A 16001-nucleotide genomic window follows, 5' to 3' on the forward strand; every position below is an offset into this window, starting at 1 on the left:
TATACAATTGCTTCAGCATCTGCACGAGATGACTAATGGAAGTACAGTATGGTGACGAGGAGCCAACACAACACTCCTTGTTATCGCTATAGAAACTAGTTTTCATAATGGATTCTGACAGGGGCTTGTTACAACAATACACACTGTGACACAGAGACAGACTAGGAACAGGGGATGCATGATTGGAAGGTATAATGTGTAAAAACACTGCTAAAAACAGAACACAATGGTATGTAAAGTATGCCTTGGAAAAGTAGCCTTTTTTAATAATAGTAGCTCTCTAATAATTGCACATCCAAGTCCTCAACAGGGGCTCTTTGTTTTCACTGGTTTTAGACAACATTTGATTCTTTTGTATTATTGTTCCTTATTCTTTACTGAATTCCCTTATACATGTTTAAACATAGTAAAAGGATAGCAAAGTGTGATAAAATATAATGAAAGCGTGGTAAACCATAGGCAAGCATTGTAAATTATAATGAGGCATGGTAAAGCCTATTCAAAAAACATGACAAACCATGGAAAATGCATAGTACTAACATGGGAAAAGCATGGTAAAAGTGCAGAAATAGCATGGTCACATTTCATAAGGGTTATATCTTGGTAAAAGCATTGCAAAGAGCTGTAAAGCAGTGAAGCTGAGTATAGCAGAATGACAATGCTGCTGTAAAGCTGAGTAACAGCACAAACACAAATCACGCTATGCAAGTAGCTACCTTGTGATTTCAGAATTCCAAGATATTTAAGCAGATCAGAGCAGCTAAGATCTTGGCACTGACATGGTTAAGAATCTGTGAATTGAAGCCTAGTTTGTGTTTTTGACTGGGATCGGTTTTCCAGGGAAACAGAAAAGGCGCTGAACCTCGATGTGGTCGTCACTGACCCCCTGAGTTATGGAAACATGTCTGTTTAGATTCATACAGTAAAGTAAATTCATAAAGTAAACTCAGAGAGTATCAGAGAGTAAATATCTAACAGAGCCGGATATTGGGCAATGCATGAGGAGGACAGAGCTAATTATTTCAATAGAGACAGGGGAGCAGCATGGTTCTGTTGCAGAGCGGAATCAGTTTCTAATTCAATGAGTTCAACTGCAAACCACATCAAAACACATTGCTGGAGCTCAAACCTGCACTCTACTCAGCCCTGCAATCCATGCCTTCCAGACCATCACATCCCGAGATACACATTGCTGGAGCTCAAACCTGCACTTTACTCAGCCCTGCAATCCATGCTCTCCAGACCATCACATCCCGAGATACACATTGCTGGAGCTCAAACCTGCACTCTACTCAGCCCTGCAATCCATGCCCTCCAGACCATCACATCCCGAGATACACATTGCTGGGGCTCAAACCTGCACTTTACTCAGCCCTGCAATCCATGCCCTCCAGACCATCACATCCCGAGATACACATTGCTGGGGCTCAAACCTGCACTCTACTCAGCCCTGCAATCCATGCCCTCCAGACCATCACATCCCGAGATACACATTGCTGGAGCTCAAACCTGCACTCTACTCAGCCCTGCAATCCATGCCCTCCAGACCATCACATCCCGAGATACACATTGCTGGAGCTCAAACCTGCACTCTACTCAGCCCTGCAATCCATGCCCTCCAGACCATCACATCCCGAGATACACATTGCTGGAGCTCAAACCTGCACTCTACTCAGCCCTGCAATCCATGCCCTCCAGACCATCACATCCCGAGATACACATTGCTGGGGCTCAAACCTGCACTCTACTCAGCCCTGCAATCCATGCCTTCCAGACCATCACATCCCGAGATACACATTGCTGGAGCTCAAACCTGCACTCTACTCAGCCCTGCAATCCATGCCCTCCAGACCATCACATCCCGAGATACACATTGCTGGAGCTCAAACCTGCACTCTACTCTGCAATCCATGCTCTCCAGACCATCACATCCCAAGATACACATTGCTGGGGCTCAAACCTGCACTCTACTCAGCCCTGCAATCCATGCCCTCCAGACCATCACATCCCGAGATACACATTGCTGGGGCTCAAACCTGCACTCTACTCAGCCCTGCAATCCATGCTCTCCAGACCATCACATCCCGAGATACACATTGCTGGAGCTCAAACCTGCACTCTACTCTGCAATCCATGCTCTCCAGACCATCACATCCCGAGATACACATTGCTGGAGCTCAAACCTGCACTTTACTCAGCCCTGCAATCCAAACCATCACATCCCGAGATACACATTGCTGGAGCTCAAACCTGCACTCTGCTCAGCAATCCATGCTCTCCAGACCATCAGACCATCTAGTAAACAACTAGAGCCTAGCCTTGCCTATGAGTCTCAGTCTGCAGCCTTCAAAACACAGATTACTGTGTAACATGTATTACATAAAAAAAAAAAAAAAACAGCAACTGGCTGGTGAATTCTGAGACATGCGGGTCGTTAATATAAAAGTAAAATATATATATTAAGAAGGATGGGTTTCAGCAGAGTACCTTTTTTCATCCTGTTAAATGACAATCTGGTTAATAGACTGTACTGCAATAGGATGACTAAGTACAAAGAAACTACACAATGCAATAATTATTACAATGTTATAAACTACACATGCAAAAGAAATCAATCAGATTGGTTTTGTTTTTTGTTTTTTTGTCCTGATGGGATAATTTATTGCAGTGTCACACTTTGTCTTTTAAATATAAAGCTCTGCGTCATGCTTTTTGTCAGGCTGCCAAAGAAAACTTGTCTGCCTTCTGAGCCATTCTGTCTAGATTTAGATCAGTCTCTGGGAACTGAACGACGGGCACAGTTTGATCGTGAGTCCTTGGTTACCAACCAGGTGCAGAGACGCCAGATCATGCAGTCAGCCTGCTTTCGGACCCTTCGACTACTCACCTTCACTTCCCTTCTTCGCAGTTTATATTCTGTCTAAAAAAAAGTGATATTGGAGGAGCGCAAAGGACTGAAGACTGAAAGCAGCTAGTGGGACAGTAGATCAGTCTGAATGCAGTACCTTGTGCTGTGTGTGTTTTCTAACCTGGCAGGTGTGTTCACGTGCTGAGCTTTCTTGCATTCTCCTCTAGATGGCAGCAGACACATTAAACACACTGAAGGAAACAAGCTGGTCAGGCTGCTGTAATTTATTTCAAAAGTGCAGCTTTCCCCTACGTGCATGCTAATAAACATGTCACCTGGCTGCTTTAAATTGTAACACTGCTTGACAACAAAAAGCGCAATAAAAATAAACCAATGCAATAAAATTAAGAACAAAAAAAACACATGGATATTTCCATTAAAAAAAAAAAAAAGTGCCAAATCAAACTTGAATGTTTGTCAAAGTCATAAAAAACCCTCAAGTTATATAACTGTCACACCGGTAGTTAAATGCTTGACATTGCAAAGGACACATTTACACTCCATCTCCCTCGCAGATATCTTTATAAAGAGCTTGTTAAGTCTAGCGCTCAATTCACATGTGATCACCAGTTCTGAGTTGAAACCCAGGTCCCGGTGAAAGGCTGGTGCTGCACCTCCCCACTGCGCCACTGCCACTGCCTTGAAGTGCCACACCTCAACTGAGAGGGAAGAGTGCCTTGATGTAAGCAGTTCAGAGAGCAGAGCTCATCTGCTCCAGATAACCGTGATAAGAAATCTGTTTGATCTCTCAGCTGTTTGGAGACTGGATGTGTATACATGAAGATAAGCTTCTAGTAGACTCAGATCATCTGTTAATACTGAGGAAGGATAGCAAATTAACAGTACACACGGACAACTGTAAAGTGACCATGCAAACTAGCTCAGTAATAATAATGGGTTACCAGATCACCAAATAACAACCATCAATAACCTATCTGTTTAAATACTGCAGCTCAAAGTAAATGGCAGCTTGTTGTTGGCCATCCATTTCATCAAGCTTATTTTATGCTATTCCTCTCAAGTCCAAACATGTCCAGAATCGAGTAAGATTATTCGCGTCACATCAAGTTACACTAACGTGTCTTTCCGGACAGCATTGGCCCAAGGCTAACTGCTTTAACCGTTGCAACTCATGCCAACCTTCTAAGCAGATGTTCTGCATTATATTCTCACACTATTTTTATTTGCATGACGAATTGCTGAAACACAGTTGCATGGGTTTCCTGAAAACGTCACCAGCTCCCTCTGGGAATTCTCCGCGGTGTGACCAGCTCATAGCAGCAGTAAGTTCAGTAGCGCGGTGTTTCGCTTCTCAGTGTATAAGCAGGGTGACTGAGAGGAGCAGCGGGTCAGTATGGCCGTATGATATATTACTTACTTACACAACACCGCGCTATCTGTCTGCGGTATTATTATTTTACCCAACGTTCAGGCAGAGGATTGTATTGGAATAATCGTTTCCTTAATTTTGCAACACCATGGCGTCAGTAGTGTGCCGAGTCCAGTTCCTGGACGATATGGACCCTTTCGTTTGCACCAATTTTCCCGAGCCCAGGAGACCGCCACCTTACACTCTGTATGAAGACATTTCCCTAATTGAGCAGTTGGCCGGTGTGCATAAGCTGCTGGAAGCTCCCTTAAAAGTAAGTTTGTTTTTCCTTGTTTCAGTTTAACGACGACGAGATGTTTGCTGCTTAACGAAAACACTAGTGTGATTGACGCGTGTTCTACCTGTACCTGAACATGTACCTGTACCTGTGCCTGTAGCTATACCTGTACACATACTGTCTGGCGTGTTGTTGGCGTTCCTTGTCGCTTAGTCTTGCATGTTCACACATCCGCGTGTTGCACAGTTTAAACTCTAAGACAGTTTAGAAGTCGTGATCCAACTAAGACTGTTCCAGCTGAGCAATTTCATTTTGTTTGTAACCGTGTATGGTCTTATTGCTAATAATACAACATTAACAAGATCATATCGTAAGGAACGGTGCATACAGCAAGAGCGGATCAACTAATTGTAATTGCCAACAAAAAATATTTACAAAATGTGTGTTTTTTTTAAAATATAAATATTGTTCTAAATGTGGTTTTCTCCTTTATTACAGTTTACGAAGTACAGTATGTTTTAAACTGCAGTTGGGAAAATATATTTTGTTTGTGATTTTATTGTTTTTGTTTTTATGAAGGTTTTAGAATATACAATATATAAGGTTTAAATAAAAACAAAACAAAACAAAACAAAAAAACCAACTAAGTAATAATGAGTAGCCTATTGTCCTTAAAGGACTCAAGTTGTGTCTAATATTTAAGAGGCCCAGTTGTATACGGTGAACAAGTGCCAGTCTGGTCCAGAACAGTACAGGTAGCTAACATTGTGGTAGCTAAAGTATAGAGATCAAACAAAAACCCTTTACAATAATACCAGCCCAAGACCTTAGCAATGTTTTTCCTTTAAATTAACTACGCTAACAAGCGTTTCTCTCATTTCCTATTTGGTAATTTTGCCCTATGTGGCAGTGACACACACTTGTGTGCTGTTCAAAAGTGGAAACACAGCCACATGGCAATGTGGAACTCATTAGCAGAGACCTATGACAGCTCTTTAATTGCATTCCTATATATCTCATTAATGCATGGGGTTGGGAACAGGACTTTGTACTGCAGAGCAAGCTGAGTAATTGAACCATCTGATGAGCTTGCTGTGCTTGTTAAATTCTGAACTGGGGATGCCGCATCTTCCTATTATTTCTCTACCTAACGTACTTGTACAGTATTTGCATACCATATACATTGCACATACAGTGCTACAATTCAAGCAATAGGGTTACCACGGTGACATGTGCATTGGCAATTAAGGGTGATGCAATTGTGTGTTTTTTAAAAGGCTTCTGATGTATAATCCAAATTGTGTTCTACATTTTGCCACTAGTGACTTTTTGTTCCTGTTCTTCAGTATACCCCATTGAATGATTGTGATTGAATAAGAGCACCTCATTGCGGTGTGTGTTTTCATAGCGTGGTATAATATCCGTAGAGAATGAATAATGCAGAGAAGTTATCATTTTCATTTATTTGAATCTGCCGTGATTCCGAATGATTAGTCCAGCCTCTACAGAACTATTTTCTGTACTGAAAAAAATAAGTGTTCAAAGCCCAACAACTTCTGGGTTTGTGCTCTGAGGCTGTAGTTAAACTGCTGTGCTTTGTTGCGTTTCCACTGTTCTCCTGACAGAAGCAAGTTCAAGTATTGCTTGATCTAGACTGCTCTTTTTACAGTAAAAACAAAACTCTTCGAAGAAGCTGAATGGAATATTGGGGTTATCAGAATAGCTACACATCCTCTCTCACTAGGGACAGCGGTAAAGTCACACTGCATCCTGTTTAGGATTTGTAATATCTTTGAATTGATCGCTGTATTTCTGTATGTTTGTAAGCTAAAGGAATTTTTCAGAAACACGACCTCCCAAACATGAAACATTCCTAACGATCCTAAGAATGAATTTATAAACAGAACGGGTTGAACTTTGTCCTGAAAAGCCTTCGCTGAACCAGAAACACTGTCCCAGTAGCATGCAGAAATGAGCTGAAAGGTCATGTATTACATTCCATTCTACTTGCATTCTACCTCTATTGTAGCTATTAATCCCAGAGGCTGGGCGCTGGTATATTCACTTGTTGTGTGGAGGCTGGGCACTGGTATATTCACTTGTTGTGTGGAGGCTGGGCACTGGTATATTAACTTGTTGTGTTGGGGCTGGGCGCTGGTATATTCACTTGTTGTGTGGCGGCTGGGCGCTGGTATATCCACTTGTTGTGTGGCGGCTGGGCGCTGGTATATTCACTTGTTGTGTGGCGGCTGGGCGCTGGTATATCCACTTGTTGTGTGGCGGCTGGGCGCTGGTATATCCACTTGTTGTGTGGCGGCTGGGCGCTGGTATATCCACTTGTTGTGTGGCGGCTGGGCGCTGGTATATCCACTTGTTGTGTGGCGGCTGGGCGCTGGTATATCCACTTGTTGTACTGGCATATTTCAATGCTTTGGAGATGTTCGTTTCCTCGTTTGAGTAAAACGAAAGATCACACCTGCAGGTAATAGAGAACAGAATCTTAAAGTCTTGTGAAAGTCGTTTCTCTGAGTTCTTCTTTCAGATCACAATGACATTGCTTCTTGAAGCACTTGCCCTCGTGGTTTGTATGCGTGACACCACACAGGAAGCCAAACTTAGCAATTGGATTTTGAATACTTTGTTGATGCATCGTAATATTCACCATGTACAATTAGTTCATTTGTTATGTCTTTTATTTTGAAAGGTGATCGGCACTGGAAAGTTGGAAGCGTAATGCTTGTATGTGAGAATCTCTTTAGAGGTTGGCTACAGTGGTAGCACAGCTGTAGAGCACAGCTCTAAAAATTGGGGGGGGGGGGGGGGGGGGGTAGGTCAGGCATGCTGGTGTTTGCTAGCACTGTAAGTGGAACAATCTCTATACTGGATAAGTTATAGACATGCCAGCCAATTTCAGATTCAACTGATTGAAGGGTTTTTAAACTTATGTGCAATGAGGTTTTCATTTATTCTCATTGTATTTATATACTATATAAACGGTCATCATAAATATGGACCCTTGCGGAACTGAAGCTGGCTTAGTTTACCTGTCAGTGTGCTTGTGAACCTGGCTTAGTTTACCTGTCAGTGCCCTTCTGAAGCTGGCTTAGTTTACCTGTCAGTGTGTTTGCCACCCTTTCTTAAATTTGCATATTAAGTTTCTTTTTTTGTGTTTTTATTTTTCAGTGAAGGGATCAGGGTTGATGTGGGTTATTGTTGTTATAAATGACCTCTTTGTGCTATTTTTAAAAGCAGACCCAGCACTCTCGCCTCCTGCAGTAGCTGCAGTTAACTGATACGGCCCCAGATGTTTCCTGTTCGTTCAAGCTGGAGAAGCAAGTCACTTGGTTGTAGAATCTTGATCAGCATGTTTTTTGTTAAAAAGGATAGTTTCTATCTTGTGTGGAAATGAATGAAAAGCCTCTTATTATCTGCTTGGGGTGTAAGATTTATGTTTTATGGCATAGCAGTCCTTGCAAGAAAAAAACAAAAAACTATGCCGAAGGCCATTAGTGTTTTTTGGCAATTATATATAATATATTTGAAGCTGCTAATAAGGCAGTGTAATTCAATTATGCATCTCAAAGAGCTTCACAGCATATACTGCATCGGAAGCAGAAATTTGACTCCAAGTGCACTTGCTGTGTCCTCTACTTATAGCTGCTGTAACACCACTCCTCTGTTCTTTTCTTCTTTTAAGGTCAGTTAAGTGCCACTTCCACTCTGCTGTTGCTATTGAAGTTTCGTAAAGTTTGTTTATCCAAACTGTACTGTGTTGTGTTATTGCAGGAATCTCAATGAAAGTGAGTGGCAGAGAGAGTCAACTTGCCATCTAATGATGATATAATGTATACAATGGGGGGTTTATCATGATCTGCTTTGGTGCTCAGGATGTTCACCTGACACTCCCAGTGCTTAAAGTAGCGGGGAAAAATGTGAGGCATTTGAGATATGGGGTCAGGTTTAATATTTTTATATTTGTGATTTCAGGAAAGGATGAGCTCAGGAATCTTAATGCAGTTTGACAGGATATTTGAACAAATGAAAAACGATTTTTAATGCCACCTACATTTTTTGGTGCAGTTTGTTTACCAATCAAAGAAGGAATTTTAGAACTGGTGACCATGGTAACCTAGCTATTAAATTGGCATTTATTTTTTTAGCCTGTTTGTAAAGCATGACTCACCGTAGGAATCTGTATGGGACTCTTCATTTGTTCTATTGTTCTTGCTGTATCCTTTTATACAACACTGTACAGACTTTATGTGATTGCAGTATGCTTTGTTTTGGAATTGTTTGTATTTCGAATGAGACTCTCTTAACAATGGAAATATCTAAATACTTACAATGGCGTAAACACTTGAGGAAAGGGGGGTTTGTTACACGGCAACCGGGTTTCACATAGACAGTCTGGGAAACGGCACCTGCTTTTGAAAGAAACAAAAAAAGATGTTTGCTGGTCATTGATAACAAAGCTGGAGACATGGCCAAACACAAAAAATAAATATTTTACCATCAATGCCTGCCTCGGGACTATCGACGGAATATACAATGCATCTTCGGTCCTGTTTACGTGGCGTCAATGATTTCATTTTATGTTGTCCAAACGTTTCTGATTGATTGCTTGAAGTTCCATGTGAACTAGACCTCAGCATTGCAAGATCCACTCAACAGAACAAGACCAACAGTTGTTAACAATGGATAATCCCAGGGATGGAAAAGCACACTCTGAAATGCTTTTTCTTCTTTTACACCTACTGTACTGTGTATGAGTTTGAACTTGTTTTATTTCATTTTCTCTTAGTTGGAAGACTGTGCTCTGCAGTTATCTCCGAGTGGAAACTATTTGGATTTGGATTTGACACTTTCAGAACAGAAGGATGACCTGGAACAGTTCTATGAAGATATTGGGTAATGTACCAAGCATTGTTAATGAATGAATGTGTTTTGTATATTCTGATAGCGGGTGTGCTTTCTGCAAAAGGATTCTAAAGGTGGCAACATCCTCAGATACAGTACCCTAATAATCCAGTAGCGCACATTGCAGTGCAACAGCAGTTTGACTCGCCATATCAACCATTACCGTTTTGGTAAAGCTTTGCAGAATTGCTAAGCAAAGCTGTGAGCTTCTTGTTAATTAGGAGAACATCATTTACAGAGGGCCTGAATTCAATGAAAGTTTATGGCAGTGCCACAGCAATTCTTTATAATGGCTTTGGCATCGCCATAATTTTGGTTTAATCCAGGCCCAGGGGGATAATGAGAAACCGGACTCAGCACTTACAGTTATGACAAGACCGGATTATGCAAGTTCATTCATTAAAGAACTGGCTGGAGAACTGAATGGGCTGAAAGAGCCAAGGCTGCCGACCCCAGCTGTAAGATCACAGTTCTGTTCAGATGGAATCTGTCCTTGAAGATGAGGGCTGTTTTTGTTCAAAGTCTATATTGTGGGCTGTGGTTAATGATATACAGTAGCGTCGCCACCCTTCGTACACTGCAGCCTCCATTCAGCAAACACTCGAATGCATATGTATATGTGTCCTTCAAAACAGATGCTGCTTGTTTGAGTGAATGAATCAAAATAGATTCCCATCATTCCTATGTTGGAGCAAACAGTGTGAGTCATTATATTATATTATATTATATGATACTATACACTGCTTTAAAAGCTGAAATTAGAACTGGTTTTATGACTGCAGTTCTGTATTGCACTGAACAATATTCCCAGCTGTTCCTTGGTATAAAAATGGTAATAGATCATTTTTCCCCCCCTGTGCATGCCACCAGCAGCTTTAGTTTACAATGGCCGGCAAAGCGAAATAATGATAATGAAATGAAAATGTATCTGTGTACTGTTATTTATTTCAGATGTGCCTTTGGGCATGACGCAAAACTTGCACAGAAAAGATAATTGCAGTTTCAAAGAATTCCCTGTTCACATTGTTTCCTTTTAGTTGTTCCCTATCCATATTTGTTTAATCTGCAGAAAACAAATGAATGCCAAACAGGCATCTGCGCGAACCAAGGGCATGATGTGACTATTCAAGATCATTGTAACTGCTGCTGACTCGCCCATCGTTCCTACACCAGTAGGCACCAGTAGGCCAGTTGCATAGCAGTTTCATCCAAACCATTTCTGGTTTTACTATGTTTATTAAGTCAAGATTACATAAAAACATCAGGAATGGAGCTTTCCACTCCACCCACCCCTTCATACGGGTAGGAATGTGTTTTTTTAACAATGTGCAATGGATTGTGGCCACAGACCATGTGCTGTACAAGATCACATGCTCTGAGTGCTGCCTTCTGAGCCACGGAAATCCACAGCTTTTGAGGAAGCCGACTGAGTTTTCCAAATGCGTGTTCAGTTTTATGTCGCTGTGTCCGGCTGCACCCAAGGCCATTGTCCCACAACTAAATTCAGTTTCATTTGCAATTATCTGAGGAATACACAGTGTTCTACATGCAGAGGACAGACAGAGTTTCACTGTGGGTTGAGTCTCGATGTGGGAGTTTACATGTCAGGTTTATTTTCATTACACCTTCATCGGTTTGACCTTGAAAGCCTCTGAAACAATTGCCTAGCAGAATAAAAAGAAGCCTAACATATGTAGCACTGCCCTGCCTAACCTGTTTCATTGTGATGAGAGGCCTTGCTTCAGTACAGAGCTGCCCTAGAGGTGCGCTGGGCATGGGGTGTTATTTCAGCCACTGAGGGGGGAGGGGGGGGGCTGAGTGAAAAAACAAAACAACCTTGTGGATTATGTCGTGCAGCTGGAGTGGAGTGGATTTCCTCTCCACGCTTACAGTGTGGTATTTAATGATTACGTGCTGTGGAGCCTGCGCAGGATTTCTATCAGTTCACTTTAATAATTAAGGACATGGGCTGGAACACACTGGACTTGGACTTCAGGGTAAAGATTGCCTAACCCTGACTGTAGGGCAGGAACTCCAGCTCCTAGGATAATTCCGGTCTGGGTCTTTTGTTCCAGCTGCATTAGTTACAGTATTGAATTCTGTCAATTAAATCTGGAGTGCACCAGATTTGATGACCCCTGTAAAATAGGTTTGTATTAGTCTACATCCATGCACTTCCAACTAAAACCTTTATTTTAAGACCACTTTCCCTAACCTTGTACCATCCAGTCCACTCTGACTGGTCCCTTCTCAACTACAATAATGCATGATATCAGCCTGCAAACACAGCTCCAATTTACTAGCATTAAACTTGCATAATGAACATTAAAATTGAGAAATAGCAAACTTGCATGTAGAGGGGAACATGTATTTTCTGGCAGGAACAAATGTTCGGGGGGAAACAATATTTGTTTACACTGTGGTGACGATGACCAGAAGGAATGCCAGTCTTGCAGCTAAGAGAATGGGACTCCTGAGGGGTCTGTATAGAAGAAAGGGCAGATAGTAGAACACTTGACAAGAGGGACATTTTGGAATCGGAGGGTTTCCACCTTTGTAGTCCTAATAAAAGAAATTAAGAAATTTTCCTGACCTCGTTTCTGCTCAGCACAAAGTCCAGTATATTTATCTTTGTTTCATGCATTCCTCTGACAATGTTTAAGGCAGGTAGTTTGTGCCCATTGGTAGTGCGCAGAAGAGTTGGTTTCAGGGTTATTGATTAGTTGATTTTCTATACTGGGAACGAATCCCCAGTAAAGGGCTGGAGGTGGGTTCCGTCTGAGGCACTGCTGGCTCCTTTATATGGGAGTGCTTGCGCACAAATGTGGGAAGCATTCTAAATACCATGAAGTCACAGAACTGTGTGGGTCGCAGCCTGGGACAGAAAAAAAAAAAAAAAGACTATTTCTCGTTGGACCAGTGTGAGTCTTCTGTGTTATGAAATTTAAGCAGGTGATTAGTACATTTTCATTGCTCAATGTAAAGGACCACTCTGCTTAAGCATCTGTCAACCAGCTGACAGGAGGTTCTTAATTAGTGTATGTAGATTATAAAAGCAGGAAAGAGATTCGTGTAGCAACTTGAAAATAGAACACGAAAAATGCTTTTCAAGTGTGCATTGAAATGTGTTTTGTAAGAACAATGATTTAAAGGACGTATACAGTGGCTTGCGAAAGCATTGACCCCCCTTGGCATTTTTCCTATTTTGTTGCCTTAAAATCTGGAATTAAAATTGATTTTTTGGGGGTTTGTATCATTTGATTTACACAACATGCCTACCACTTTGAAGATGCAAAATATTTTTTATTGTGAAACAAGAAATAAGACAAAAAAACAGAAAACTTGAGCGTGCATAAGTATTCGCCCCCCCAAAGTCAATACTTTGTAGAGCCACCTTTTGCAGCAATTACAGCTGCAAGTCTCTTGGGGTATGTATCTATAAGCTTGGCACATCTAGCCACTGGGATTTTTGCCCATTCTTCAAGGCAAAACTGCTCCAGCTCCTTCAAGTTGGATGGGTTCCGCTGGTGTACAGCAAACTTTAAGTCATACCACAGATTCTCAATTGGATTGAGGTCTGGGCTTTGACTAGGCCATTCCACGACATTTAAATGTTTCCCCTTAAACCACTCGAGTGTTGCTTTAGCAGTATGCTTAGGGTCATTGTCCTGCTGGAAGGTGAACCTCCATCCCAGTCTCAAATCTCTGGAAGACTGAAACAGGTTTCCCTCAAGAATTTCCCTGTATTTAGCGCCATCCATCATTCCTTCAATTCTGACCAGTTTCCCAGTCCCTGCCGATGAAAAACATCCCCACAGCATTATGCTGCCACCACCATGCTTCACTGTGGGGATGGTGTTCTCGGGGTGATGAGAGGTGTGGGGTTTGCGCCAGATATAGCGTTTTCCTTGATGGCCGAAAAGCTCAATTTTAGTCTCGTCTGACCAGAGTACCTTCTTCCATATGTTTGGGGAGTCTCTCACATGCCTTTTGGCAAACACCAAACATGTTTGCTTATTTTTTACTTTAAGCAATGGTTTTTTTCTGGCCACTCTTCCGTAAAGCCCAGCTCTGTGGAGTGTACGGCTTAAAGTGGTCCTATGGACAGATACTCCAATCTCCGCTGTGGAGCTTTGCAGCTCCTTCAGGGTTATCTTTGGTCTCTTTGTTGCCTCTCTGATTAATGCCCTCCTTGCCTGGTCCGTGAGTTTTGGTGGGCGGCCCTCTCTTGCCAGGTTTGTTGTGGTGCCATATTCTTTCAATTTTTTAATAATGGCTTTAATGGTGCTCTGTGGGATGTTCAAAGTTTCGGATATTTTTTTATAACCCAACCCTGATCTGTACTTCTCCACAACTTTGTCCCTGACCTGTTTGGAGAGCTCCTTGGTCTTCATGGTGCCGCTTGCTTGGTGGTGCCCCTTGCTTAGTGGTGTTGCAGTCTCTGGGGCCTTTCAGAACAGGTGTACATATACTGAGATCATGTGACAGATCATGTGACACTTAGATTGCACACAGTTGGACTTTATTTAACTAATTATGTGACTTCTGAAGGTAACTGTTTGCACCAGATCTTATTTAGAGGCTTAATAGCAAAGGGGGTGAATACATATGCACGCACCACTTTTCCGTTATTTATTTTTTAGAATTTTTTGAAACAAGCTATTTTTTTCATTTCACTTCACCAATTTGGACTATTTTGTGTATGTCCATTACATGAAATCCAAATAAAAATCCATTTTAATTCCAGGTTGTAAGGCAACAAAATAGGAAAAATGCCAAGGGGGGTCAATACTTTCGTAAGCCACTGTAGCTACATATGTGCCAGGAATGGAAACAAGACTCCAATTGTATAGCAGTTTCACCCATTCCAGGTTTTAATACAAGCTTGATTGGCCACAGTGTATAGGTAACAAGCTCAGGTGTGTCATATTAAACTCCTTGTGAAACCAAGAATGGATCAAACTGCTGTGCAATGGGAGTCTTATTGCTATCCCTTACCATTTTATGATTTACAATCATTATGTTGTATAATTTTTACCCTAGTGCCAATTAGCTGTTGCTTTGCTTTCAGGTCTGTTGCGGTTCTGAGCAATTCTGAGATATTTTGATATCTAATAGAAATAGCTGAGTGTTGCGTTTCCCCTCTTGTTTTCTTCACAGCAAGGGGAAGAAGCCTGTGCTGATCCTGCGGACCCAGCTGTCTGTTCGAGTCCATGCCATACTAGGTGGGTAGAAGATACTGGTTCAGTTTCATTCAAAAATACCTCCAGGGTGGTGTGTAACTGCACGAGGGGCAGGATTCTTGATCCATGTTTAGCGGCATCCTCCCTTCAGTGCAGCGTTGCTATTTGTTGCATCAGCTATGGCATTATTCAGTGTGTGTAAGCTCTGAGCAAATCACTACCAGTTATAATTTCAATTGTAACTTTAAATGTAGCCTTTTTTCATTTATAATACAGTTTTAAAGACTTTAGAACCATAACACTATGAGTATTGTATTACTGTACTGTATCCTTGTATTATTTGCCAGATTGAGGGGGTAGATGGCAGGTGTCCACGTTTAATAAAACCATTGAAATAATTCAGTTTTCAGAGTTACGAACATTTCAGACTTCCAAACAACCTCCATTCCCAAGGTGTCTGTAACTCTGAAGTTCTCATGTATATATATCAAGTTTTTGCTCAGACAGCCAAAGGGCTGAACTGTGTTTACTCTGTGCCTAGCTGGTGTAGTTTGTCAAGAACAAAGACCTTTTTCGTTTTTACATCAAGGTCTGCGTGAGGTGATCGGTAATGTGCGTGCATTAATCACTGAACTCCTGCATGTGTGCTGTGCTGCTGTGCATTGTCCAAAGCAAGGGTCTTTGTAACTAATCAGCCTTGGTTTATGGAGCTTAGTGTCTCTTCCAGTACATTCCTTTTCACTTATTTTTCAGCTACAAAAGGAAACTGTGCTGCTTTTCCAAGACGTGCTGTATTCAGAGCATCGCTGTGGAACAGCATGACCTACAGCTCCCTACACGATTCAGTTAAGCAGGCTGTGTATACAGGATTTCATTACACAGTGATTGAAAATGAGATACTTTTTTCCCCAAACTCGGCACATTTTCATTAGAAAACCTTAAATAGGGTGTAGGGCAGACCACAGAGTGTCGTCAGATTTTCCTTTATGTGATTTAATGGAAAACTATGCATACGTAATTTTTGTATAACAATTTCCCATTTAATTTAAAAGTTGGCTTTTCTTTTTATAACATTGTACAGAGTGTTCACCACAGAGCATGCTCTGCATTTCCAGCAATGTGTGGCATTTGACTCGGTTGTTGCTAACTTCCCTGTCCTGACCTTTTGCTTTTGAAAAACAGAGCAATGTCAAGCCAAAGCATGAAACAACAAACAACAAAATATTTGAATGTCACATTTTATTGAGTAAAAAAAAAAAAAAAAACAAAAAAAAAACTGTTCATTTGTTATGGTAAATCTACAGAAATCCAAGTTCAGTGGGCAAACATTCAGACAGTTTCAGTGCATAAACATTTGTCTGCTTGACATTATTTATTTATTTGTTG

The 16001-nt window shown here is 41.4% G+C and overlaps 1 protein-coding gene across 4 annotated transcripts in view; it reads left to right on the plus strand.

The window, feature by feature from the left end:
• The first annotated feature begins 4177 nt into the window (after positions 1-4177).
• Positions 4178-16001, plus strand: part of fhod1 (formin homology 2 domain containing 1) — a 57705-nt gene continuing 45881 nt past the window's right edge. For all 4 annotated transcript variants that reach the window (XM_041269332.1, XM_041269334.1, XM_041269333.1 and 1 more), the window contains exons 1-3: positions 4178-4551; positions 9317-9423; positions 14593-14657. In XM_041269332.1, coding sequence (XP_041125266.1) covers positions 4387-4551; positions 9317-9423; positions 14593-14657 — 337 coding nt within the window. In that variant the 5' untranslated portion in view covers positions 4178-4386. The remainder of the gene's footprint in view (positions 4552-9316; positions 9424-14592; positions 14658-16001) is intronic.

Source organism: Polyodon spathula, chromosome 13, assembly GCF_017654505.1.
Source record: "Polyodon spathula isolate WHYD16114869_AA chromosome 13, ASM1765450v1, whole genome shotgun sequence".
Lineage (NCBI taxonomy): Eukaryota > Metazoa > Chordata > Actinopteri > Acipenseriformes > Polyodontidae > Polyodon > Polyodon spathula.